At 43.5% G+C, this 24,880-nt stretch overlaps 1 protein-coding gene across 1 annotated transcript in view; it reads right to left on the bottom strand.

Annotated features, from left to right (window-relative positions):
• Positions 1 to 24,880, bottom strand: part of Psa (puromycin-sensitive aminopeptidase) — a 65,403-nt gene that overhangs the window by 31,832 nt on the left and 8,691 nt on the right. The window contains exons 6-14 of the mRNA XM_050193310.2: positions 22,299 to 22,499; positions 16,968 to 17,064; positions 14,590 to 14,738; positions 10,753 to 10,917; positions 9,702 to 9,806; positions 6,476 to 6,631; positions 6,314 to 6,392; positions 6,111 to 6,247; positions 5,191 to 5,325 (exon numbers count right to left, since the gene is read on the bottom strand). Of these exons, the coding sequence (XP_050049267.1) occupies positions 5,191 to 5,325; positions 6,111 to 6,247; positions 6,314 to 6,392; positions 6,476 to 6,631; positions 9,702 to 9,806; positions 10,753 to 10,917; positions 14,590 to 14,738; positions 16,968 to 17,064; positions 22,299 to 22,499 (1,224 nt within the window). The remainder of the gene's footprint in view (positions 1 to 5,190; positions 5,326 to 6,110; positions 6,248 to 6,313; positions 6,393 to 6,475; positions 6,632 to 9,701; positions 9,807 to 10,752; positions 10,918 to 14,589; positions 14,739 to 16,967; positions 17,065 to 22,298; positions 22,500 to 24,880) is intronic.

The following is a 24,880-nucleotide window of genomic DNA, read 5'->3' as shown; positions in this document are numbered from 1 at the left end:
TGTTTATGACTATAATCAGGTTTTTCTGAGAACAAAAGGCAGCATACCCACCAGTGTGCACAAATGTTGTATCAGGAGGACAGAACATGGCAGGAGAGCTTGCTTTAAGATATTCTTTCTTCCCGTAATGCTTTGTGTACCATTTCTCTATAAAGTACTATGTCTGAAGCTATGAAATGGTGAGCAAATCCTGCTTGAATTAAAGCTTCTGCTTTTGTAGGCTTGGGTGTAACATCCCAACGAACAGAAGCACTCCATACAATGCATTTTTCACCTGCATATAATACAATGGCCCTCGAAAACAAAGATACCTTGCTAATCTGTCAACATCAGGAAGCACCATACTGGTATGGCAGTGGTGCTGCTTTGGTTATGTAATATTTACAGGTTGTTGCACTAATTCTGAATTTTAATTATTACCCATGTTCGAGAGCACACTTTTAAACATGCTAATTCTCAGCATAAAATCACAGTTTAAAAACATTTAAAAATGCATTTGAGTGTTTAGAAACATGGAAATACTGATTAATCAAGACTTTGTCATAACTCCACAGCATGAAAAATACAGTAGAACTTTGTTAATATATTCCAACTGGTTACATTTTTTCCACTTTTACACAGTGAAGCACTGGTCCCATTTAGTTTTCAAAGAATCATGTGTGCAATGGAAACCTGGTTAAGTGTCCTCCCATCCATTATGCGACATTTTGGGTTTTACAATGGATTGGTGCAGTCCTGGCGAACTCCCCATAGAGACAATGGGGCCACACACACTCTTTGTTACCAATCTTCTGCTTTGGCTCCCGGCAGACCAACTCCACTGAGTCCTCTTGCTTGAATGTCACAAAAGCGAACTAGCGCCTCTGGTTATTTGCTTTGTGAAATGTAAGTTCTACATTCTCCACAGTATAAAACTTCTCAAAGTAGACTTGACGTCAGCCTCTGGCATGTTGGACTCCAATCCACTTTTTTGCTGGGTTTCCAGTTTTGCGCGGGTTGTCGTATGAGACAAGATGTGTGAGGAGGCGCTGCCTCATGCTGACACTGCTGGCTGCCACCTTGGACAAGGATTATACCACAGATGATATGATACCTGTGCCAACATTCACAGATGTGCTACGCAGCACCGACAACATTCAGAGGTTCATCTTGGTAGAAACTCCATAGGTGATCTCCTTGCAAATGTAGCCGCACTAGAAAGCTCTTGCTGCATGGCTTGAAGAAAGTCTATAAGAAACTGAACAATTCTTTAAAAATGTGTAGGTGAGAAAAAAATGTTCTAGCATGCTGGTGGGTGCAGATCGCGGTACAGAGTATCTTAAACCCCCTAATGAAGAGTGATTGGCCCCTGCACTGCAGTATTTATTTTGCATTTACTTTTTGGCGGTTTTGTTTTCCGAGTCACCCTTGCAAAGTATTACTGTATTTACCCGATTCTAGTGCATCCCCAAACCTAACATGAAGCTAATTTTTCTGGGCTTAAAGTAAGAAAATAAAAGAGCCCCTTGAATGTAATACCGGTGACACACACTGCCACTTTCAATCACAATTGAGCTCAACTTAGACCGAAATTCTCAACCGTGATTGGCTCCCTCTTGCAGCTTGTGCAAAGGAGCCAATCGCAACCTGAAAACTTGATTCAGATTGGGCTTCATAGCGATCGAAAGCGCACCGTATGACACCCGTATAACATGCTGCCGATTTATAAAAGAAAAATATAGCATGTCCCCCGCATTCGTGATCAGGAAAAAACAAGACATGCTAAATTTACCTACACAGACAAATTTTTTTAAAATGGGCTTTCATAATGAAAGTGGAGCGTCATTTGCAAGTCATTGGCCACAGATATGAAACACACAGGGGCGGTATTCTCGAGCGATCACTTTAGATACTGCTATGTCGCTTTCACAAAACTCTGCATCAGACTAGTGGAAGTATGCGGCCGACAGCTTTGCTGGCACTGAGCGAAGACAGCGAGCTTGGCAACAGCGTCACAAATGCTTGCGGCAGATTATGCCGACACATTTGGTGCCGAGTCGCATGAAATTGCAAGAAAGGGATATCTCTGAAATTTATCGGCCGAGAATACTGCACTAGATCATAGTCGAACAAAAAATTAACCAACAACTTTCACAAAAACGTGTTCTGTCACCATTTGGCGATGGTGATGATGCTGCCTCTGACGGCTCTGGTGGTAGGTTGTTGTGAAGACAGTTTTGGTATTGTATCCGATACAATTATAACGTGCAGGCAATTTTCTGATCAATTTTCTCGGACGTTGGATTCAGGTAAATACAGTAGCATATAGCTTAAATTGAAGCTCCTCGCAACTCTGTCGCGCAAAGGCATGTATAATAGACATAACTTTTTGTTGGTCAGATAATACGACGCCCGATAATACACCACCACTGATGCGGCATCATCTTTTGGCGGTGCCAGCTATGACTACTGCATGTTGTAGCTGAGAAGAATCACTTGGCAGAACCCATTGTGTGACGTAGAAGGATTGGCATCACTATATTCACATTATTAGCAATGGCTCACAAAGTCAAAAGCCAAGAGGAGGTGGGCGAAGGCACAATGGTTCGCCTTACACTCATTCGTAAGGGGTCGTCTCGCGACCTTCAATACAGTGTGCAGTTATTTCAATATAGGCCTTTTTATCCACGCTGAGGCAGTAATGTATTATCACAGAAAACTTCTGGTGGCATGTTTTTGGCAACCAAATTTGTAGCCGGTTATATGGGAAAATGTTCTTGACATGTTCAGATACATGCCATGTACACTGAGCTCATGTAGTACGTAGCTTTGTTGTGCATTTTGGAATAAAATTATTTATCAAACGATGTTTTGACTCCATATCAAAATTAGTGCCAGCTGAGGATATATATATATATTTGCAGGCTATTGCAACTTCCTATTTTCTTATTACCCTCTAAATTTAGCGGGCTGTTCCATAAGGTGAAACCGAAAGTGTTTTGGGACCTCTGTGTGTAAACATTATAACCACCCACATAAGGTTGTGCGGAAACTGAAAAAGGGCTGTGAGTGCGCAAAAAGAGGCCATTATTATCGAACATTCGAACAAAGTGAGAGATAGAAATTACAAGCTTCATTTGATGCGATTCACTGCTATGACCGTACAAATTCATGTTCAGTCACACAATCGGGCCATGATAAGCTTTACTGAGCGGGTTTTAAATACTATTTGGCTTCCTATTCAACTTCAAATAAGGTTTCATGTGAGAATAGTTTCGTGTGTCATCAGTAGCTTTGTCACAAGCATTATTGGGTGTTACGCTTTCCCAGATCATATACAATTGAGCCCTGCAATAACAAAATCGGTGGGGAAAGCGAAAAAATTCACCTTCGTAATAATTTCTTTGTTGCAAAATGAGACAACACAGACAATATGCACTGAAAAACGAAAGCTTCCTGTCAAGTACATTAGCCTACGCTGGTGAACCTTGCTTGAAGCTACACAAAACGGCATTGCTGACAGCTGTCAGGAATGGCCGTACGGGGTGGCAACGTGCCAGCTATTTCAGCCCGCTGCACGTGTTCCAATCCAACCAGACGGGGCGCACTTCAGAGAACTGCGGATAACCGGCAGCCACGTGGCGCGGGGTCAGCTCAGGAATGTGGTACTCAGCCGCGCTACCCGGGACAAAGCAGAGTTCTACGAAGCCCTCTGACGTCGGCTCCGGCCCTTTTCACCTGTGTGTATGTGCAGCACGTGTATGTGAGTCATCATCCTCCTCCAACAGCTCTCGCCCTCCTCCAAAAGGGCGGGTCATCTACGGTGACGTCGAACGGTGACGTCGAACGATGACTAGACGAACGTTTCCGTCCAGTGGGACTCAAGGGGGGACCAAGGGCTTATAAGCAGCGATTGTCGGCTGCTAGAGTGTGCTCGTTGTGTGCTAGAGGGTGCTCGTCGTCGGGAGCTGAGTGCTCGTTGTCATGCTAGAAATGTACTAGTGAGCTGTGTGCTCATAAGCTGTTTGCTGTAGGTTAGTCTTGCGGGCTCCATATGGGAGTCACGCTAGACTGTCGATGTATGTCTTGCCTAAAATGTTAATATGTAAATAAATCCTGTTCACCGAGTTCCTCTCTACGACCTTCAACTCTTTCAAATGGTGGCAGCGGCGAGATCGTCTGACGAATATAATACAGCACAACGGCAGGAACACTGTCGCCCATAGATGCTGACGTGTCTAGAGCCGAGTCGTGCGAAATCTCTCAAAAGTAATCGTATGCGCGAAAGTGATCGACCGAGAATATGGCTATTATCTGGCAAATCTCCATCCAGCGACACTGAATCCATACGAGATTCCTGCTGGCTAGTACCAAAATCAGCATGCCCGAATCAGGGGTCGTATTTTCGAACGATCACTTCAGTGACAATACAGCTGGAGGCGTGGTAGCCTATGCAGTGGCTACCATCTTGAGCACCATGAAGAATTTCATGTCAGTGGGACACAGACTTCTTTGTTTTCTCTGTACAAGTCTACTTTCAATGCACATTGAGCCGTAGAGTAATCTTACACTACATGTTGTACACAAATCATCGTTAGGGTGGCTAGAACATAGGGATGCCTATTCAGCAGGATGGTACATTGTAGCCACACTATCGTTATCGGTGCAGATCGATAGCAATGCAGCTGCACCATTTGAAACAGGCAATTGAAAAACAAGATGGCATCCACGACATGTTTCCAGAGCCTTCAAGCGCTTCCTACAATTTGCTGTTTTTTTTTTTTGTAAACAAAAATGGCGGCAGACAAGCAAGCATGCTGCAGTGGTATTTTACGTAATTTAAGTGGGCAGAAAATGTATTTGAGCTCTTCTTAGACTGCTAGTGTCACATGGGTAGATAATATGGGGACTAAAATTCTGGCAAATTTCTTTAATGTGGAATTGCAGCCTAGCGGCGTTTCGTTGTCGAGAGATACGAAATGCATTGAATCCAATAGGTGTTTACTGTGGCTATGAAAATATTCCTTTGTGAGGAGAATTTCATTTTCTCAGGCTTTTGTTATCATGTGGTTTGACTATCATTTTTCCATGGTCCACTAAAACATATCAATGGGGTTATACTGTAGTTAAAAACATGCATTAACAAATACAACAGTTCCAAGCAACCATGCATAGTATTAAGCATAAGCACACATTGAAGAGCTTCCTTACAAGAGCAAACAGGTCGCTCTGAAGACCCAGCCGATCCAATGGAGGCAAAGTCTTGTTTTCCACAGCAGGGATTAGCTGAGACAGCATTCGAGAGCTGTACATGGTTCTGTAGCAGCCAACAGTTCCAACGTTGATCTGAGCACATTCAGAATTGGAATTTTAATGCCTAAGCATGATAAAATCTCTCTCGCACATACACACACAATGTTCCCAAACTTAAATATCTGCATGTATGTGAGGAAGTGAAAAGCTAAGGGATTATCATGGTTAAATGCATGGGTCTGATCACACAAAAAGAAAGTGCACTCCTGTCATCTGAAGAGCACAATGCACAAGTGCCTGGCTCACGCATAGACAATCTCCATGAAGTGTTCTCTGCTGGGTCACAGACAGCACTACTGCCAAGCATATGACATGTATTGACAGTGAATGCAATCACTCCCATTTCACCAGTTGCTGCAGTGAAGCCGCAGCAATTACACGAAGCAGCATGTCAGTCGAAGCTCCCCGGTGCTGGCACCTGCGCTATCCTTGCATTCGGGCAGCAATACACTGATAGCGTTTGCTCTCGCACAGTTTCAGAATCAAATTTAATTTACAGAATTTGTTATGGGGCTTCAGGCAAAAAAGCTGCTGCAAACATCTTGAAATTGCTTGAGGGCTCTTCATGTCAGAACCGTAAGCATGCATAAAGAAAAAGGGTGCACATTTTTGGAAACTAGTACATTCTATAAAAGAATTCAAATATTTCAGTTGTTCTGTTGCTAAATGAGTACTAATTACATAGAGTATTCCAGTTCTTTCTTCTGCACACAAGACAAAAAGCACAAGCAACAAATAATTTTCCGTTCTTCAGGTTCACATTCATAGTATAAACAGCTTCAATTGTGTTGTTACCATAGGGGAGCTCATCTTATTACCTTGACCCAGTCATTATAAGTCACGCCATCAAGTACCAGCACTGATGAAGCAGAGTCCAACAGGAACTGCTTGATGATCGTATTGGGTGCTTTTGAGGTTGTGATGCTGATTGGAACCATCCAGAGAGAGCTGTCCTCTGAAAAGCATTCAGTTTCTGCTCAGTTGGAGACAAGCACCAGAGCTTGAAAGCATAGACACATACTTGTGGCCTTGCCATCGGCGTTGAACTTTTCCTGGGTGAACATCAGCACTCTGCTATCTCCATCTTGATAGCTTGTTACCTGTACAGGAAGAATTGTGCACACATGTAGCCCCACCTGGCTACACTTGCAATATCAGCATGCTAGCTGCCATTCTTGCTTACAGATAACACAGGGTAGCCCTTCTGTTTCACCCAGGTGTTCATGATGGCTTCAACAGGGACTTGACACACTTCACCCAAGCAGTGCCACAGGTCCTCTGTGGTCGTGTTGCCATACTTGTGCTTGGTCAAGTACAAGTTCATGCCTTCCCTGAATTTCTGAAGAACAAAAATGAAAACACAATTGTTTCTTACATATTCACAAATGTTTAAGTATAGCAACACTACCACACTTCAAAAGGTCTGTGTGTTAGCTAGACAGAAAGAAAGAGTCAAGACTCTGGCTTCTCCACCTTGCTTGCCACAACAGATGACAACAACTACATATTTGAAGCAAACATGTGGCTCTTTGCTGTACTCAAGAAAACCTGATTTCATCAGGACAAAATTAGGGTGGAAAGGGACTCGACAGCACACAGTCAAACCTCAAAATAATGAACACAAATATTGCATATAAGAAAAGCTATAGGATATAGAAAATCTAAAATTTCCTGCCTGACATAAGTGTAAAACGAATAGTGCCAATTTCCATTAATTCAACTCTGACGGGACCAATGAAACTGATTGAATTAGCTGGCGGGTCGAACTAAAAAATATGCAGAAAATACGCGAACTTGCCGCACATTTTTCAGGAAGAAAAAGTGCACTCATTATGTGGCAGTTGTATTTACCCGATTATAACAAGCCCTTGGATCAAACACACGGCCGCTTTCTATGCATTCAAAGTAGAAAACTAACATAAACATAACTTTAAAGCTCCTAAACAATGTAGAAAGCTAACGCGAACCGAATATTCAGCAAGAAAAATGGGCAAAGGTCTAATGTGTATTGCACTGTGGTGGCCAGGTTCCTAAAGTCAGCTTTGCTGTAATACAGCCGTGCTATGCCGGCAAAGCATACGAACGCTACAAACCCGGTTCTCTGCTAAATTTTCTTGGAGGGGGGGGGGGGGGGGGAATAAAAAAGGTGAGTCTTAGAATCGGCTAAATGCCCTAATGAGACATCGTGAACTACCATTATTGCTTGAAAATCTTCCTAGGCCAGGTTGCAAATAGGTGCTTTTGACGGGAGACGATGATTTGTGTTCAACGTATTGACTGTCCCGTAAGCTATGCCAAAACAAGACGCTGCCAGTAAAGGGACTCCTACTGGGGTCAGGGACGTGCACGCTGACTGGTCAAGTGAGAATTATCCGGCGAAGGCCAAGTTTATAATCTGGGTCCCCTGGGCACATGCATGCTGACTGGTCAAGGTAGAATCTGGCGAATGCCAATTATAGGATCGAAACAACGAAAGTTTGGGCCCATAGAAATGCACGGGCGCCGGTCGGGACCTTCGGCCGGGATCAATTTAACAGAAATATAGAATTATCCAGAGTCAAATTAACAGAAATGTACTGCATATTCTTATACCAAATATAAGGATGGTATTTTCCTGTCAGATTTGTATTTGTAACAAGCTTCAACTGAATTTGCAACATGGCTCCAAATATAGCTTGAGCAAGTGCTTTCTCAGACTTATAATTACGAGAGAGCATTGTATACACTCGTGCAACTATGGCAATCTGACACAGAATTTCTTAACCTCTTCTATGCCTTGGTATCCAATTGCATAGCTTGCTTTTAATCCTTTCAAAAATTACCGTATTTACTCGCTTAATAAATGCAGCCCCCCCATTCCCAATCAAGAAGTGTGTGTTTTTTCCCACCTTTTCTCGCATAATGACCGCACCCTAAACCTACAGCCGTGAAGTAAGAGACACACGGTACGATTCGGCGTCTGATATAATGTCCGACGGGTGCGATTGTGTCCGACACAGAATCGTATAGTGTCTCCTACTTTTATTGCGGTAGCAATTATCTGGCCGCTCCAGGCGCATTTTTGCCATCGTCGTCGCCTTTGCTCCTGGCAATGACGACAGCAAAAATGCGCAACTGCTTCAACGCAAATTGAGCGGCGAGAACGCAGCATGCACAGAGGTATGAGTGGCCATCGACTCGGCCCCCGATGCAGATCGCTTTGGAGATAGGGTGCACCCCGGCAGCGTGATGCGCAGTTGCTGCTGGAGTAAAACACCGTGCCCCTTCCTCCCCTTCCTCCGACGCGAGGCACGCGACGGAAGACGGCATGTTTCCTTCCCGCTTTACTTCCTTGTACGCTGGAGACTGAGCCGCGATCGTCGGCACCCCTCGGGCGCGGTTGTGCAATACGCAGTTGCCAGAGTACAACGCCACCTGCCCCCCTTGCCTACCTCCCCCCCTACAGACGCAAGGGGTGGAGGTAAGGGAGTGGGGGCGGTGGCATTGTACTCTGGCAACTGCGTATTGCACAACCGCGCCCGAGGGGTGCCGACGATCGCGGCTCAGTCTCCAGCCTACAAGGAAGTAAAGCGGGAGAAAACATGCCGTCTTCCGTCGCGTGCCTCGCGTCGGAGGAAGGGGCACGGTGTTTTACTCCAGCAGCAACTGCGCATCACGCTGCCGGGGTGCACCCTATCTCCAAAGCGATCTGCATCGGGGGCCGAGTCGATGGCCACTCATACCTTTGTGCATGCTGCGTTCTCGCCGCTCAGTTTGCGTTGAAGCAAATGTTTGCAAGTTTATACGGCTGATAAAACTACCATGCTTACTTCGTGCAGCTGTCTACACATTTGCTATCACAATCGATCGTTCGCATTTCGGGCGAAACTGATTTTCTTTAGAGGTGGCCGCGGGAAAAAAAAATGGCTCAAAATTTTGCCCCGCATAATGAATGCACCCCCGAAATTCCCGCATATTTTTCATGAAAAAAAAGTTCACTCGTTATGTGAGTGCATTTAGTCTACAGCACTGTGGCGTCATAGACTACAAAAAGCACCCATAAAGTGCCTTTTGAATATCGCGAGTTGACACGAAAATCCAAGCCTCAGCATCAAGGTATCAACCCACCACATGAATATCTTTATCTCAGTGTTTTGGCCAATAACAAAACTTTTTATTTAAGTATCATGAGGAGATACTAGTTACTTCCTCCCCTTAATAAGAACCGATTTGAAACGCTATTATGTCCCTAAACAGTCTTCGGGTATGCCGACATATAGCTTGCTACAAAGAGGAGGATGGAGGGAGAGGTGAGACAGCTCGCACGATCAAGCAAGAAAACTGTTTAAATCAAACCAAACCCTATCACTGATTTTGTAACATAGAACACTGTCCCAAGAAAAATAGTACAGCAGAATTAAAGAACTTACAGCATCACCAATGTAGTTGTGGAGCATTCTGATAACCGATGCACCTTTGTGATATGAAATATCATCAAAGATTTCATCGATCTCACTTGGATGTCGTACAGGCACCTGCAAAACAGATGCTTATGTCAAGTGAACTATGTTAGCCTAAGTTAGCATAGCTGATCTTAGAAATTCGTCACTCAGAAATTAAAGCAGTGCTTTACATATAATTTTCTAAGAACTCTACCACATGCTTCTCACACATAAAGGTATGACACTCAGCTAGTATGACGGTAGGGAAAAATGATAAAGTATTTTAAATTGCTATGTACTTCAGTTGGTCTCAAAATACTAGACCTAGCACCATCGACATTAAATTGAAAGTTAAATGTTTTTTTTTTTGAGGGGGGGCGGGAGGGGAGCTGTCGTAGCTGGTACTCACACTACCTGAGACTTTTTATTTACATCTGGCATTTGGTTCACATGTTGGTTTATGGCAGCTCTTTTAGTTCCTGCACAGTCTTGAAATCGAATTAAACTTTCGAAGGTCATGACTGCAACCACAAACAGGGCCTAGGCCACAACTTGTGCCTTTCGTGCACCTCCTCTTCGCTTTCAATGTTATGAGCGTGCTAAAATAGGTGACAGCATTCGACATGATCAGCGCTTATGATGTCCTAATGCCAACATCGCAGGACACATTCATGATAGGTGATACTGGCTCCTATTCATGCCATAGCATCCGCATGCTCCTTCAGCTGACATGGCACTGTCAATGTTTTGCACATTGACAGCAGGAATTAAAACTTAATAAAACAGGCAGCCGTAACACATGACAGTATGGAAACTAAATGAGACCTGCATGTCATGACGCAGGAGCCAGGAAAACGTAACAAACAGGAATGTATCTATCTATGCAGTTCTACTGTAGTAAATTATTTAGGACACTGATGCTTGCCAGTTTTTTTTTTTTTTTTCTTCTAGAGTTCCGAAAGTTCACTTTCATTTCTCGAAGAAAAAGAAAGACCAACAGAAAATTTCGTGTCAGTATACAAAAGGACAAATACCTCACCTCAATAGGATGACTGTTTTGCAAGGCATCCAGTTCCATTGCCTGAGCATAGCAGTTAGTAACAAACTGTGTCCAAATGTGGTACTTTGGAAACAGATGATCCACACAGAGGAACTCGATGAATGATGCAAATCCTTCATTCAGCCACAAGTGGGTCCACCATTCCTAAAAGATTGCAAGACACAGACAGTATTCAAGGCACTACCGTAATACAGAATGAGCACGCATTTTAGCCCTAAAAGTGAAATCGCTTTATAAAGGCATTAACAATATCGTATACATAGAAGGTGTCAATTATGATTGCCGCATTATTCCCCCGTCCACAGAGTGCACAAAGGAGCTTACAGTAAACGTAGAGACAATTAGCCGGATGCACCAGTCCTGCTTGAATTGCTGTTCTTTCTATGAACGTGAACTTGATTTTATTAAAGGGAAGCTGAAGAGTCTGTCGAATTCAATAAGATGCTCATATACGGATGCGGGAACCTTATAAACCATGAAGGTAAAATTTTGGGGGGGATTTTTCACTTAGGAGCGACGCAATCGTCGGTTAAAATTGCGCTGTAGCTCCGCCCCCCGTCGAGCGCCGCGCGCTGCTGCTGACGCTGACGATGCGAGCGGAGACCGGAAACGGCGGTGTAGTGACGTCAACACTGGTGTTCCGCTCCTTCGCAGCCTCCGCGACCGTGCCTGACCGGGCTTATTTCTGCGTGCCTGCCGTCCTAATCTGCTTCGCTCGACCCTACATTCCTTTATTTGCGTGTATATAGGAGTGGTAGTTGACGTGCGCAGCATCAATTGAACTTGTAGGCCGATCATGCCAGCGTTCTGTGCAGCCTACGCTTGCACGTACACTAGCGGCTGCGACGATGTTCCGATGTTCCATTAGTTCCTGCAAGACAAGAAGCTTTCAGCTAAGTGGGAGGCTGCTGTGAAGCGAAACAACTTCAAGCGCTCAAGAACAAGTGTTGTGCTCTAACCACTTCCGTGACGATTACTACCGGAGTTTATCAATAATGCGTGCTTTGGGTTCTCCTAAAAAAAAATAGTTAGCACGCTGAACGGAAGGTGCATGTTTATCGCCCACACTTGACGCAGGTTTCATCGCCAAGCGCCGCGAATTTTCTATTCGCACGTGTGTTGTGAAACAGCCTGCATGCAGCTACCATAACGCAGTGCAAGCGTAAAGTTTGCATGTGTTGGAAAGCCTGCTCACGCCAAGACGCTGCACTCCCCCTTCTCTTGCACACATAAGAAACCGACCATCTCACGTAGCCGATGGAATTCGCCGGTTACGAGTAGCGTGCGGATGGCACGCTGGTGAAGGTTCTATACTACACGTGCTACAACAGCCAGTAAACTTTTCCCGCGTTTAAACCGTCTGTGTAGATTGCCGACAGCTTTGGGGCAGCGCACAAATGCTGAAGATCGCATCACCGCTTACGTTCTACGAGGAGGCATGCAGGAACATAACACTACAGTTGTTTGCCCGGAAACGTACTCACTGGAACGCTGAATGCAGCTTAGCAAAAAGCATACTCGCCAAAGAACATTTCCAACACAAGGAGATGCTAACACTTCGCCTTCGTTCGTGTGGAAAGCAGTGCTTGCACCAGCATTTTTTGCTTCTTGGAGAGGCCGGCTCTTCGCAATCGGCTCGTACATGTACTAGTATGTACAAGTATGTACGTACGTGTAGTATGTACAAGTATAAACCCCTTACAAGTGATCTTGCACGCGACAGCGACAGCGCTACAAGCGAGGCGATGGCTGTCACGTTCACTCGTCGTCTGCAAGCCGAACTCCACGCGAGCGACGGCTTTGAGTGACGACTTCCCAGAATGAGGGCAGCAATATATGCGCCGAAACTAGCGTGACGCATGCTTTATCAATTTAAGTTTATGTATTTTACTGAAGAAGGAGCATAAAATATTTCTGAAGGTCTTGCACTAGGTTCTTATTCTTGCACGGGTAAAATTCAATAGTTTGCTCGTTCCATGCGACAAACAGCAGTATTTGAGTTATGTACATCCAGTTTCGGCTTCGCACAATTGGCTAGTCGCTCATAGCATTTCCGGGCGACAAGCGACGAGTTCTAGATTTCTAGAAACGAGCGATCGAGCGACAACACCGAGCGATTTGTTCAAGCGACGGCCCGTTTTGTCGCTCGAAGCCGTCGCCCGTCCCCGTCGCGCGCAAAATCGCTCTCGTAGAGTGTGGACTTGACGCCGAACTCCTCAGGGAAACGCGAGCTCTCGAAAATTCCCATGACTGTCTCAGCAAAACACCACCAAACTACTTTGCACCGTGTTTCGTGTGTAGCGGCAGCAGTCGGTCTGGACGAACACCATTGTTGACGTCACGAGGCGCCCAACCAATCACAGGCGGAAACGAGGCGCGCGAGCTGGGCGTGTCTGCTGCTGCACTTTTCGTCGAAATAAAATATGTTTGCGCTTTCTTTCACTCAATTTCGATGCGATATCCGAATTCAGAGGGTTGAAAACCACGGCGTACTGCTCTTCACTCATTTTTTCTGGAAAACCTTTCAGCTTCCCTTTAAACACCCCTCTCAGTGCTGCCAGCTTCCACACTGTGTGATGATTTTGTGGCTTTCAGCAAATAGCACACTTCCCACATTAATTTTTTTATTTCGGTGTCAGATGTCTTTGCTGCTGTGCTCACAACATGTACCTCTTGTTGCTCATGAGCCAGTGTGAGTTGGTTCTTACATGGGCCCAGCTCGTGCAACCTACCAGTGCCCAGCCATGCACAGGCTTTATCATGACACAGTACCTGTGATGTTGGCGTATGGGAACAGTGGCATACGCTCTTCTTTCCATCCATAAGAGCACACAATGCACTACATGTGCTCTCAGCAAGATTTATAGGTTCGTGAAACAAGCACACACAAAAAAAAAGCAAATAAAGGCCATCTCACAGAGCGTTCGCTAACCAAGCCTGTCCCGCTGTAAATGGTTGGCACTGTGAGAAGCGTGCATCTGTTGCTGCATGTAAGCTGCATGTTTTTTTATAAAGCAGTGAAGTTTCATAGCATTGTCCACGAGTTTCCAAGAATTCTTAGGATGGCACTGGAGCTGTCCCTATGTTTTGCAGCTGTACTAGGGGGAGGGGGAGAGCTCTTCTTAGATCACCTGGCAACCTCTAAATGTATTCAGGGATCGAGGGAAGTTGGGACCTAGATTTATTAAAAAAAAGTAATTTTTATTCTTCCATTTACGGTGCTGAAAACTATTTCGAATATGAGGTTCATTTTTATTTATCTCATTTGGTTCTAATTTTATGCAAGTTTCCTTCACTTACTCTTCTGGAAAAGTTTATAAAAATCAGATCCACAGATTTCACTAAGCATGGTATCAATGGCTTCTGCATGATCTAAGAAAGCCAATATGACAAACCTTATTGCTCTTTCTATCTTAGAACAAAAGTTAGATTTTGAAGTCGACTCTTGGAAGAGTGTACAGGAAGTCGGGTCGAGAAAACATGGGACAATTAGCCAATGGAAGTCTAGTACGTTTGGTCCAGCCATTTCTGGCAGCATTATTTAGTAGGCATTTTTTTTTTTTTTTACATGTTCAAAAAGTGTTGAGAGGCCCCACTAATGTACATCTTTAGCTTGGTTTCTTTTTTGCCCTCTGAATTCTTTATAACTAAATTTAAACAACAATCCCAACATGGCAATTCTATGCCTCGCATTGAACTGGCTGCTGTGCTGGGTACATGTATACAAATGTGAGTGTGGTTATTTTTAGAAAGAATAGTCAAGTTTTATGCGAGGCGCGAGGTGCAAGGACACTTCAAAGTAGAATAAAAACCTACCATGGTAACCAAATTGCCAAACCACTGGTGGGCAATTTCATGCGTTACAACCAGGGCAATGTTCTGTTTTCTTTCAGCAGACGTGTTCTGTTCATCGACAAGAAGAGCTGACTCGCGATGAGTCACAAGGCCCCAGTTTTCCATAGCGGCTGGGAAAAAAATAAAGCAAAGTAATTGTGGCTTTTACATTACGGTAACAACTCCTAACACATTAGTAACACATATTTAAGAACACCTGTCACCTATAGTAATTCAAATACTGCATATAACTATTTTGGTGCTCTGCTCTGCATATGTAGGTTGTCACTCAAGTAGTTGGTTTGTACAGTAAAACCTCAATATAAAATTATGGGGTTTTACGTACCAAAGCCACCATGCAATTACGAAGCACCCTGTATTGGGGGCTCTGGACTAATTTGGACCCCCTGGGGTTCTTTAACGTGCACCTAAATCGAAGTACAGGGGTGTCGGCATTTCGTCTCAATCAATATGCGACCGCCATGGCCAGGATTTGATCCCGCGACCTCGTGCTTAGCAGCAGCCCAACACCATCACCACTAATCAACCACAACGGGTTGAAACCTCAATATAAAGGATATGGAAATAGCAAAGTAAATTAAACATGTTTCTTGCCAATATCAGCATGTAATGAATATATGCTTATAATGAATATTGGCTACAATGAAGGCATCCTCGTGTCAGGTGCAACTTCTTTTAAACGAGGCTTGACTGTAACATCAAAAGCATGTGAAACAAAGGCATGCCAGTAGCCCAACTTTTAAAAAATCTTCAGTTGTAATTCAGGCAATGCAAGATATTACGGAAAAAGCGAATATCTATGCCATACAGTTAAAGGGGGAGGCTACCCTGGAGACCAACCGTTCTTATTTTTGAAGATATCCAGATGAAACTTTCAGGGTACGTTCTCACCACCAAACTATGAGAAACTGCAAAGTTTCATGAAGCTGGGTTTATTAGTTCCAGAGTTATTGAGGTCTAACTAGGTGTTTCATGTGTATGCCTGAGGAAGAGCCTGGAGAAATCCCAGGGACATCGTAGAAAGCTGAAATTCACTGTGATGATTTCTTGATAGATATCCCAGGGGGCTACAAAGCCCATTTCTTTAATTTCCCCTCAAAGAAATTGTAACACAACTTTGAATTTGATGTTGCCAGTAATGACCATGTTCATCAAAAATTAATTGCTTATTATTAGGAAGCTTTAGCTCGGGTGCTCACATCTAAATACATGAAAAAAAAAAGAATTCGTTTTTTTTTTTTTGGCAACCACTACACCAAATATGGCAAAGTTTGTATCATTTAAAAGAAAAACTTGAAATCTAGTGACTGTTTGTTTCAAATTTTGGAGTTAGGTCGTCAATTTGTTATTAAAAATTGGCAAAAATAAAATATTTTCTGAAAACAAAACTACGAAGTTTACAACTCTAACTTGGCAATGAAAAATGATACCACAATTCTGTGAATTGCATATAATAGTACATATAAAGCAGACAAAACTGATATGTTACACATTAACCTAAAAAATTGAGTAATGTGGTAAAACAGCTTTTGCAAAACCCTTGTACACAATGTAACAAATTCACAAAAGATATAATATGACTTAACAAATTTGTCTGCTTTCATTGATCTAGTGGATGCCGTTTACAGAACCGCGATATCTGTTCTTGATGCAGAGCTATTAATTTGTAAACTTTGTGCTTCTATTTTTTCAAACTTCTGAATTTTTTAAAATTCTTGGAACAAAATTCAGGGCCTAAATCGAAATTCTGCTTCCAACAGTCACTAGAATTTAACTTTCTCTCTCAAATGCATCAAATTTCATCAAAATTGGTTCAGGGATTATCTTGGAAAAACGCTTTTGAGTTTTACATGTACTTCAATAGGCCGCGTCGGCCCGAGATAAAGCTTCCGTTTCATCATCATGTTTCATTTCGCAAGAAGTAAACAGAAAAGTGAATATTTTTGCACATCTTTTATATTGAAAATATATTAATAGATTTTGCACTTTATGCACCTTGAACAGCATACATATAAAATAACATCATGACCATGAAAGATTAAAGAACAATATTGTGCATAAACTCAAACATACTAGTTAAGATTGTGACAGAAGAAAAACACACGCATTTTCTAGAGAAAGCTACAAAACACTGAAAAACCTAGCATCTGCTTTCTTGCTATACCTCCTACCGAAATACAACACGTATGAAAGATACCCCGGTGTAAATTGCAGTCACGAGAATCATCCACAAACACAACAGACAGACAACTCAAGAATGACCAACATACTGAAAGAGGGCTATCTTTCAAATGAAACACTCGTAACATCTGTAAACTATATAGCATTGCATAGGTCACCTGCAGCAAGGTCAGGTACAGCAATCAAATCCATTTTTGGCAGTGGGTATGCAATTCCAAAGTAGTTCTTGTAGTAAGGCAGAGCACGAGTAGCTACCTGGAATGCAGAAGGTGATTGGTCATGTACAGATATGACACCAGTTGTACAGCACCAATTCTTAAAGGAGTACGGACACAAAATTTTGAAGTCTCACAACTTGTGAAATTGAATTCTGTGGACACACATACCTCATCTACAAAATATCAGTGGCTGAATGAAGCTTACAACATATTTGAAATCAGTTTTAACCCTTTCAGGGTCAATAACGTAAATATACAGCGCCCCGAACAAGTCCAAAATGACCGATGCCGTATATTTACGGCGCTGTCTGTACATTTAAAAAGTGCGCCAATTTCCTTTTTTTTTTTTTTTTCCTGACGTGCTGCCACTATGTGGGAATACAGAGAATTTTTTTCTTGCGCCTCCCTCTCTTGGTTTTCGTCGCATGGTTTGTTTTAGAGCTAGTTTGCTCTGGCGCGTCTATATACTACTGCTCGGTGGCGCTTTGGGTTTCGTTCCGCGGGCGGTTTTGGCTTCTAGCGCTCGTAAAACTGCTGGCTATCTCGTTACTAATCGCTCAAAGGGCGGCCGCCTGTTTCTCGCTCGTTTAGTGCTCACAGAGGTGAGAATAGCAAGGATGCCGCCGTGCATGCATTTCCTTTTCTTTTCTTTTTTTTGGGGGAGACTTGCAATATCTAATTGCCACTGGATGGCAATGATGAAGATAAGCGGAAGTTTGCCACACATTTCGCCTTTTGTCGGGCACACAACGACACAGTTTTCTTGAGTGCGCTCACCTAAGCAGTTCGATTATGCTATGGACGTAAATATTAGTGTAAGAGCAGGAACATTCGAGACTTGCGAAATATTCTTGTGTGCGCTTATTTTAAGCCTTGAACTATAACAATGCATCAAATTTTTATTTCTGATAAGCTTATTTCCTTTGTTTATTGTTGTTATTCATGAATAAAGAGTACATATATACCAACGCAAAATATATTTTTCTCACTTTACGGTCACCCTAGAAAAATTACGGTAAATTTTTTTCGAAATAGGTCCCTCAGAAGAATTGAAATCTGCAATAAAAAAAAATCGACCCTGGGCGGTCGTATATGTCGAAAAAAATTGACCCTGAAAGGGTTAAAGGGACTGACAACTGGCCAGAATGTGTTGTGAGACGTTGATGGAAATGAAATAACCATGATTAACAGTGACAGAATACAGCACGCTGTTTGCGATTTAAGTAGGAATTACAATCTTAAATTAATAAAGAAAATCTCACAAGTGGCGAGACCTAGCAGTGAAATCGAGGTACTTCAGATGTATATATTCTATGAGATTACTGTACGTAAGTCGACTGTTATTAAGTACATCATAATTATTGCTTAAAATTGCAGTTGGTATATTATTAGACACTCATGCATTATTCTATGCTTCAGAAATCAAAAACACATGTGTGGCTATGGCAATACGCTTCACATGTAAAGGCGGCATTTTGTTTTTGGTCCGATTGGTTTCATTTTGATTGGTAAATACCAACACAGTTGGACAGGAAACCACGAGAACACCTAGTTATTATTGCAGAAATCATTTAACAATTCAGAAAACGTGAATCGCAGTAACATCAACAGGATAAACAAAACCATACTACCGTATTTATTCGAATCTAGGCCGATAGTTTTTTCAAATAATCATATTCCAAACTCTAGGGTCGGTTAGATTCGAGGATTTAAAAAAACCCGCCAGTTTTTCATTGAAACTGCTAAATATGGTGCATAGCTAGCGCCATTTAGAAAAGTCAGTATCGCAGCCGCTACTAGCCGTGCGAGTAGCCAACCGTACGCAAGTGAGGTCGCCATTTTGACCTGTGTCGTGTCGGCCGTATCAGTGTGCGGCATGGTGTTATCGCGATGGCACCAAGCAGGAGATGCCACTACAGTGCCGCTTTCAAGCGAAAAGTTGCGATAGCCACAGAGGCATCGTCGAACCTTCAAGCCGGGCGGGACTTTGGCGCCGACGAGAAAAACGTCCATCATTGGAGGGGACAACGACAGCAGCTTTTCGCGTGCGCCGCAACGAGGATGGCATTTAGCGGACCAAAGAAAGGCCTTCACCACGAAGTGGAGACCGTTTTGGCCGACTTTGTTCGGATGCAGAGAGCAGCTGCCTTTCACTGACAACAGAAGTGCTCCAAGCGAAAGCTAGGGAACTTTCGAGGGAGCGAGGCCTAACGCTAAAAGATTTCAAAGCCAGCCGGGGCTGGCTTCAGAAATTCATTAAGCGTTTCGGCTTCAGCCTCCGATGCCGCACTTCAATCACCCAGAAGCTGCCAAGCAATTTCGAAGAAAAGCTGATAGCTTTTCAGCGCTACGTGCTGCGAAAGAGAGAAGCAACAGGCTACAACCTTGGGCAAATCGGCAACGCCGACCAGACGGCTGTGTATTTTGACATGCCAGTGGCGTACACTGTGAATGAAAAGGGTGCCAAGGAGGTGAAGGTGCACTCTGCGGGCTGCGAGAAGCAGCGTGCATCTGTGATGCTGTGCTGCACAGCTGATGGACATAAACTCTCTCCTTATACGATATTTAAAAGGAAGACACTGCCTGCTCAAGAAACGGCTCAAGAAACGTCTACGGAAACATTACACAGACTGGTTGACTGACGAAGACCACATGCTAACGGCAACGGGCCGCATCAAACGTGCATCGCCATCGCAGCTGGCGGGCTGGGTAGCTGCAGCGTGAGACGACATCCCAGGTACTTTGATTGTGTGCACCTTTAAAAAGTGCAGCATATCTAATGCGCTTGATGGTACCGAAGCTAGTGCACTGTTTGAAGGTGACAGTGACAAGGAACGCAGTGACGAGTCTAGCAGCGACGACGACGTTGAATGAGCTCTGCACGTTCAGATTCAATAAATGCTGTTTGCATTTTGTGAAAGCTGTCCTCGCTTTTTCTGCTCGGCCTACATTCGAGGTAATATATATATATATTTTTGGGCTTCGGACTTTAGGGGGTCGGCTTAGAATCGGGGTTGGCCTAGATTCGCGTAAATATGGTATGTTACAGCACGGCCACACTTGTCGTCTGCCTCCCACTAATGCCAGCGTATACATAATCGCTATAGCGCTCACCTATCACCACTTTCAGCATGCTTCCAGTGAACGACTACATCCTCACTGCAGATTGAAAAATTCTGATAAAAAATGCTCCACGGCATTTTCCACATTAGCACTTCATGATTAGACACTCTGACTAGCCTTCCATTGCACTAAGAAAGAAAAAAAAAAAATGGTATCATGAAAATTGGTCGTCAGTCCCTTTAAAATATGTGCACACAGAAAACCACAAGGCATAACATCTCGCAGCACATCAACGAGATCTGTTTGTAAACATTACAGAACCTAACATGAACAGCCCTACTATGTCACAAGTTCATGTTGAGTGCCATGCTCATTGTACATGCTCTTGCTCGTCCCACGACTTAGCCGTTCATTGCAGCATTCCCAGTTTTCCTTGGTTATTGGTCATAGTGGGATGCTCTCCGCATCACTGTTACAGTTTTTATCGTGCCCGTTGGAAGATTTCTCGCACTATCCTAGTTGACTGTGCTGCACTGACACCGCACAAAATGAGCCAGCACAATGTAGGGTGCATACTGCATCGTTGACTTCGGCCCAACACATCCAGGATTGGGTATAGTAGACACGGAGGTTTCCCCGCAATGGCACTCAACGGCAGAAGTGGACTGAGTCTTTGCATGACAATGGATGTAAAGACCCTGCCGAAGAGCTGCAGCATTTGCTTTTGATTTTACACTTACCTCAGCTTCGTCTTACTAAAAATTTACAGAAAAATCTCATTTTATTGTCTGGATGGTTCATTATAATACTCGGCACTCTTTCGTGTCTGGTTTTTAAAAAAAGCAAACAAATTTGCCTTCATCTATGAGGAAGCTGACTGTTGCCAATGCGGCGCTAGCACACACGTGTCGTTGCCTATCGGCAGTTACTGCAAGCAAAGCAGTCATTCCAGCAAGGTTCCCACACAGGAAAGGCAGTTGGTTTGAAGATGCCTATGCCTAAAATTGACCGGCCACGTCTAGTGTTGAGCAACTTCCATCTGCAGAAAATTGTCACTGCTGGCTGACAAAATAAGGATGAGGATGGCAAGGACTTTGCATGGCACGTGCGTATGTACCTAAATGGCGAAAGACAGCTAGCAACAACGAATCTCACACACCGTCATTCATGTCACAGTTTTGTGCGATCACATAAGCAGCTGTATTTACAACCCAACCAGCCTCTCTCGCTGTTCCTTGAAATCAAAACTTGGACTGATTGCTGTAAACAAGGCTCCAAATAACGAACCGCCGTGTGCTGAAGCAACAAGGTTTCATGCCAGGATGACTGGGTCATTAGCTACTTATTACAACAGAAAAGACATTTAGTTTTTTTGTGTCAGTGCTCCTTTATTTATGCATAATGCAAAAGCAGGCTCAGGTAGTGTACTTGACATGTATATCACCCCCCCCCCCCCGTTAGTCACTGTTCTACATAGCCCACAAATTTAAAAAAATTACGTTATGTTTTATGGTGGTAGTTCTTAAAAGCAGAAAATGGATATCAGTAGTAAAAATAGCAGGAAAACAAAGAGGGGGGCAGGAACCAACTTGGCTCAACATTTGCATTACCTAATTGAATGCAACAACTAAATTGTTGAGATTACTGAGGTTGTACATACTAGCCATGCATATTTACCCACAATGCAATACAGAGGGTCGCCTTGATACAGAGAGGCAAGTATCTTCCGAAACCTTGCTGTGCTGTATCACCTTTGTAATGCGCTACCAACTCATTGAATCTTCACACTAGTATCCAAAAAGAGCTACACATATACTTACAGAAAGCAAAGTACCTGGCAAAATCATTTTAAAGAATAAATTAAAAATCATATCACCTGGTGACACTTCATAGTTCCTTTTCACAACAAAATCATTAACTTGTACCAAACAGTAAGGTTGCCATGAACATAAAATTCCGGTTTAAGATGCATACATGGATGAATTTTGGAAATGCCAGTTCTGCATTACAGAAGCCCTGACTAATCCAAATTCAAACAAGACACAAAGGAAGATGTAAACGTTTGGTGTGATCACCAGTGGTCGAACAAGGGATATATCTTGGGCTAGAGCCAACCTTGTTCGATCCCTTGTTTGACCACTGCTGATTACTAACAACACTAAACGTAGTCTAACCTCTCAGCCATAAGTGTTCAGGAAGGTGGCTCACCTCAAGGGCATAATTTCCTTGCTCAGATTTGCCTTTGGGTGTGTAGATCCTGACCAAAACTCCATCATCTGAAGTTCCTTCAACATAATCATACTCGCCCAGAACAAAGGCCACGAGGTAGGTGGACATCTTCGGTGTTCTGGCAAAGGTGATCACGTGCAGCATTGGGTCCCCAGGATAGTCCACATCAGCAACTACATTCTGCATTAGTATTTAGAAACAAACAAAATTAACAATCACTATCCACATGACACCACAAGCACTGCACAATATAGAGGGTGTCCCTGGTAACTTCAGCCAGTGCTTAAAGAATACCGTATTTTCGCGATTCTAAGCACCCCTCTCTATTTTCGCGAGAAAATAGGTAAAAAATTTTGCATGCGAATCTAAGAACTCCCCTATTTGTTAGGAAGAGTGTGTAGCCAATGCCGCCAAGCGCGCTTGCTCACTCTGTCATCGAGCCGGAGCCGTCGGAGTCCCGAGGTGGCCAGCGGCCGCGGCGAGAGTACGCCGTACAGCCGGACTGTATACGGCTGTACGGCGAAAGCTGCAGAAAGCGTACCCATCAACCATCGCAAAGTGGATTTCAGACGCTTGGAAGCGGGTCCAAGTGAACGTTGTGGTCAAATCATTTAAGAAGTGCTCGATCCCAAACCACTTCGACGGAACGGAAGACGACCTGCAGTGGGATACCGAGAGCGGCGGTTCAAGCGGTGCGACGAACTCGAGTGGCAGTGTTAGTGACTGAGCATCCGACACAAGCGGTGGGTTCACACTCTGCACCGATTTTTCTTTTGAATGTTTGCAAAATAAAATCTTATTTCTCGCACCGGTCTCGTCGTGATGTCTCAGCGAAATGAGGGAGGGGAGGGGGACTCATTCTAGATTTTTCTAATCTAAGCACCCCCCTCACTTTGGGCATCGCGATGGTGAAAAAAAGGGGGTGCTTAGAATCGAGTAAATACGGTATGCAAATACCACGTAGCTGGACAGAACAAAGGTAATGTTGTTGCCTAATAATGTTGTTCCCTAATTAGATAATCAGCCTTAGTTAATCAACTTCTCAAATATTATAATTGAACTGCCGCGTGACTGGCCGCTCGAGGCACTTTGCGTGTATTCGCGGGCTTCTTTTACATTCAGCAAAACTTTTATGTAGCACGTATTGAGGAACAAAAGGCTGTATCGAGATTTCTTCATGTCGCTCTACAATTTTCTCATTTACTTTTAATGTAAACATAATATTTGAGAAGTTGATTAATTAAGACTAATTATCTAATTCGGCAGAATGAAAAAAGATAGTAGGAGCATCTCCAAGCGACGGCAACCAACATTACCTTTGTTCTGTCCAGCTACGTGATATTTAGGTATATTAAAACTTTGACTAAAGTTAGCTGGGACACCCTGTATATATGCACTGTTAGGGCAACTTCCACTGAACAACTTGCATGATCAAAAATGAACACAGAACTTTCACAGTGCATTGTCTAAGTGCAATTTATGAACAGACCACTGAAAAAAATTGAGGAGGAGATGACTAAAAAATGTGTGAGCTCTATTCTTTGAGTTACGGTGCTGAAAATTTTTAGAAATGTTATTTTATCTGCTTTGTTGTGGCACTAGGTTACGTCTCGAACACGGCTCCATATGGTTGAAGAAATCAGAAGCTCAGACATTGGGAAATCGAAAACTAACAGGTTTACTGGCACTTGAACAAAACTTATTTACATGATTGAATAGGTAAAACAGAAAAAGTCAAGAGTTTAGCAACGAGCGTCTGAATAAGCTTCGTTTCCATGGCCCAGAGCAGCTTGTTTTCGCTCTCCACTGTCATTATAACAGCTCTGTTCCGACCCTTGCTCCTGACAGTAGCCAATCACAAACAGGTCAATGCCAACCAGGACAACAGCCAATCAAGAAGCACAAACAACACTGTTGCAGAGGGTGCAAGTTCCAGCGGGTGCAAAGGTGGAGGGAGGGTCTGTCCGCGGGAATGGGAGAGATCTGTTACTCCCAACTGGTCTTCCTGCTGCTTCTCAGAATAGGGCAAGCACCAGTTTGGGGCAGCTTTTTTCCGGGAAACATCCATGAGCCCTTCCCGTCATCTTGCCTTCCCCAACGTGGTTTCCCTTTGTCTCGCCTTTTCTCTGATGAGGGGAGCTTGTTACAGGAAAATTAGCAGCACCCAACATCGCATGGGAACTGTCCTCTGACTATCTTCCCAGCTTGACTCTTGCATTCTATTCTAGCACCTGACAAACAGCATGTTGTCTACTGCAGTCATAACAGCTTATTTTGAGTGTGAGGTGCATTCACAGTTATCGCATTTGGTTTTAATTTCGTGCAAACTTCTTTAACTAATTTTCAGGAAAAGTCGTAAATAAACCAGTTTCTCATATTTTGCTAAACAGGGTATCAATCGCTTTTGCGCGATTCAAGGAATCTCTGTGTACCCTGTAAGAGTTAAGAGTTAAGTAAGAGTTACAAGACTTCAAGGTTGACACTCTGATGAGTCTATATATATATACATACATACATACTGTGGGGAGCACACGCACCCATCTTCCTCCGCGTCGAGAGCT

The sequence above is a fragment of the Dermacentor andersoni genome, chromosome 1, assembly GCF_023375885.2.
Source record: "Dermacentor andersoni chromosome 1, qqDerAnde1_hic_scaffold, whole genome shotgun sequence".
Lineage (NCBI taxonomy): Eukaryota > Metazoa > Arthropoda > Arachnida > Ixodida > Ixodidae > Dermacentor > Dermacentor andersoni.
Note: the sequence above shows the minus strand (reverse complement) of the source record. Positions and strands in the feature narration are given on the sequence as shown.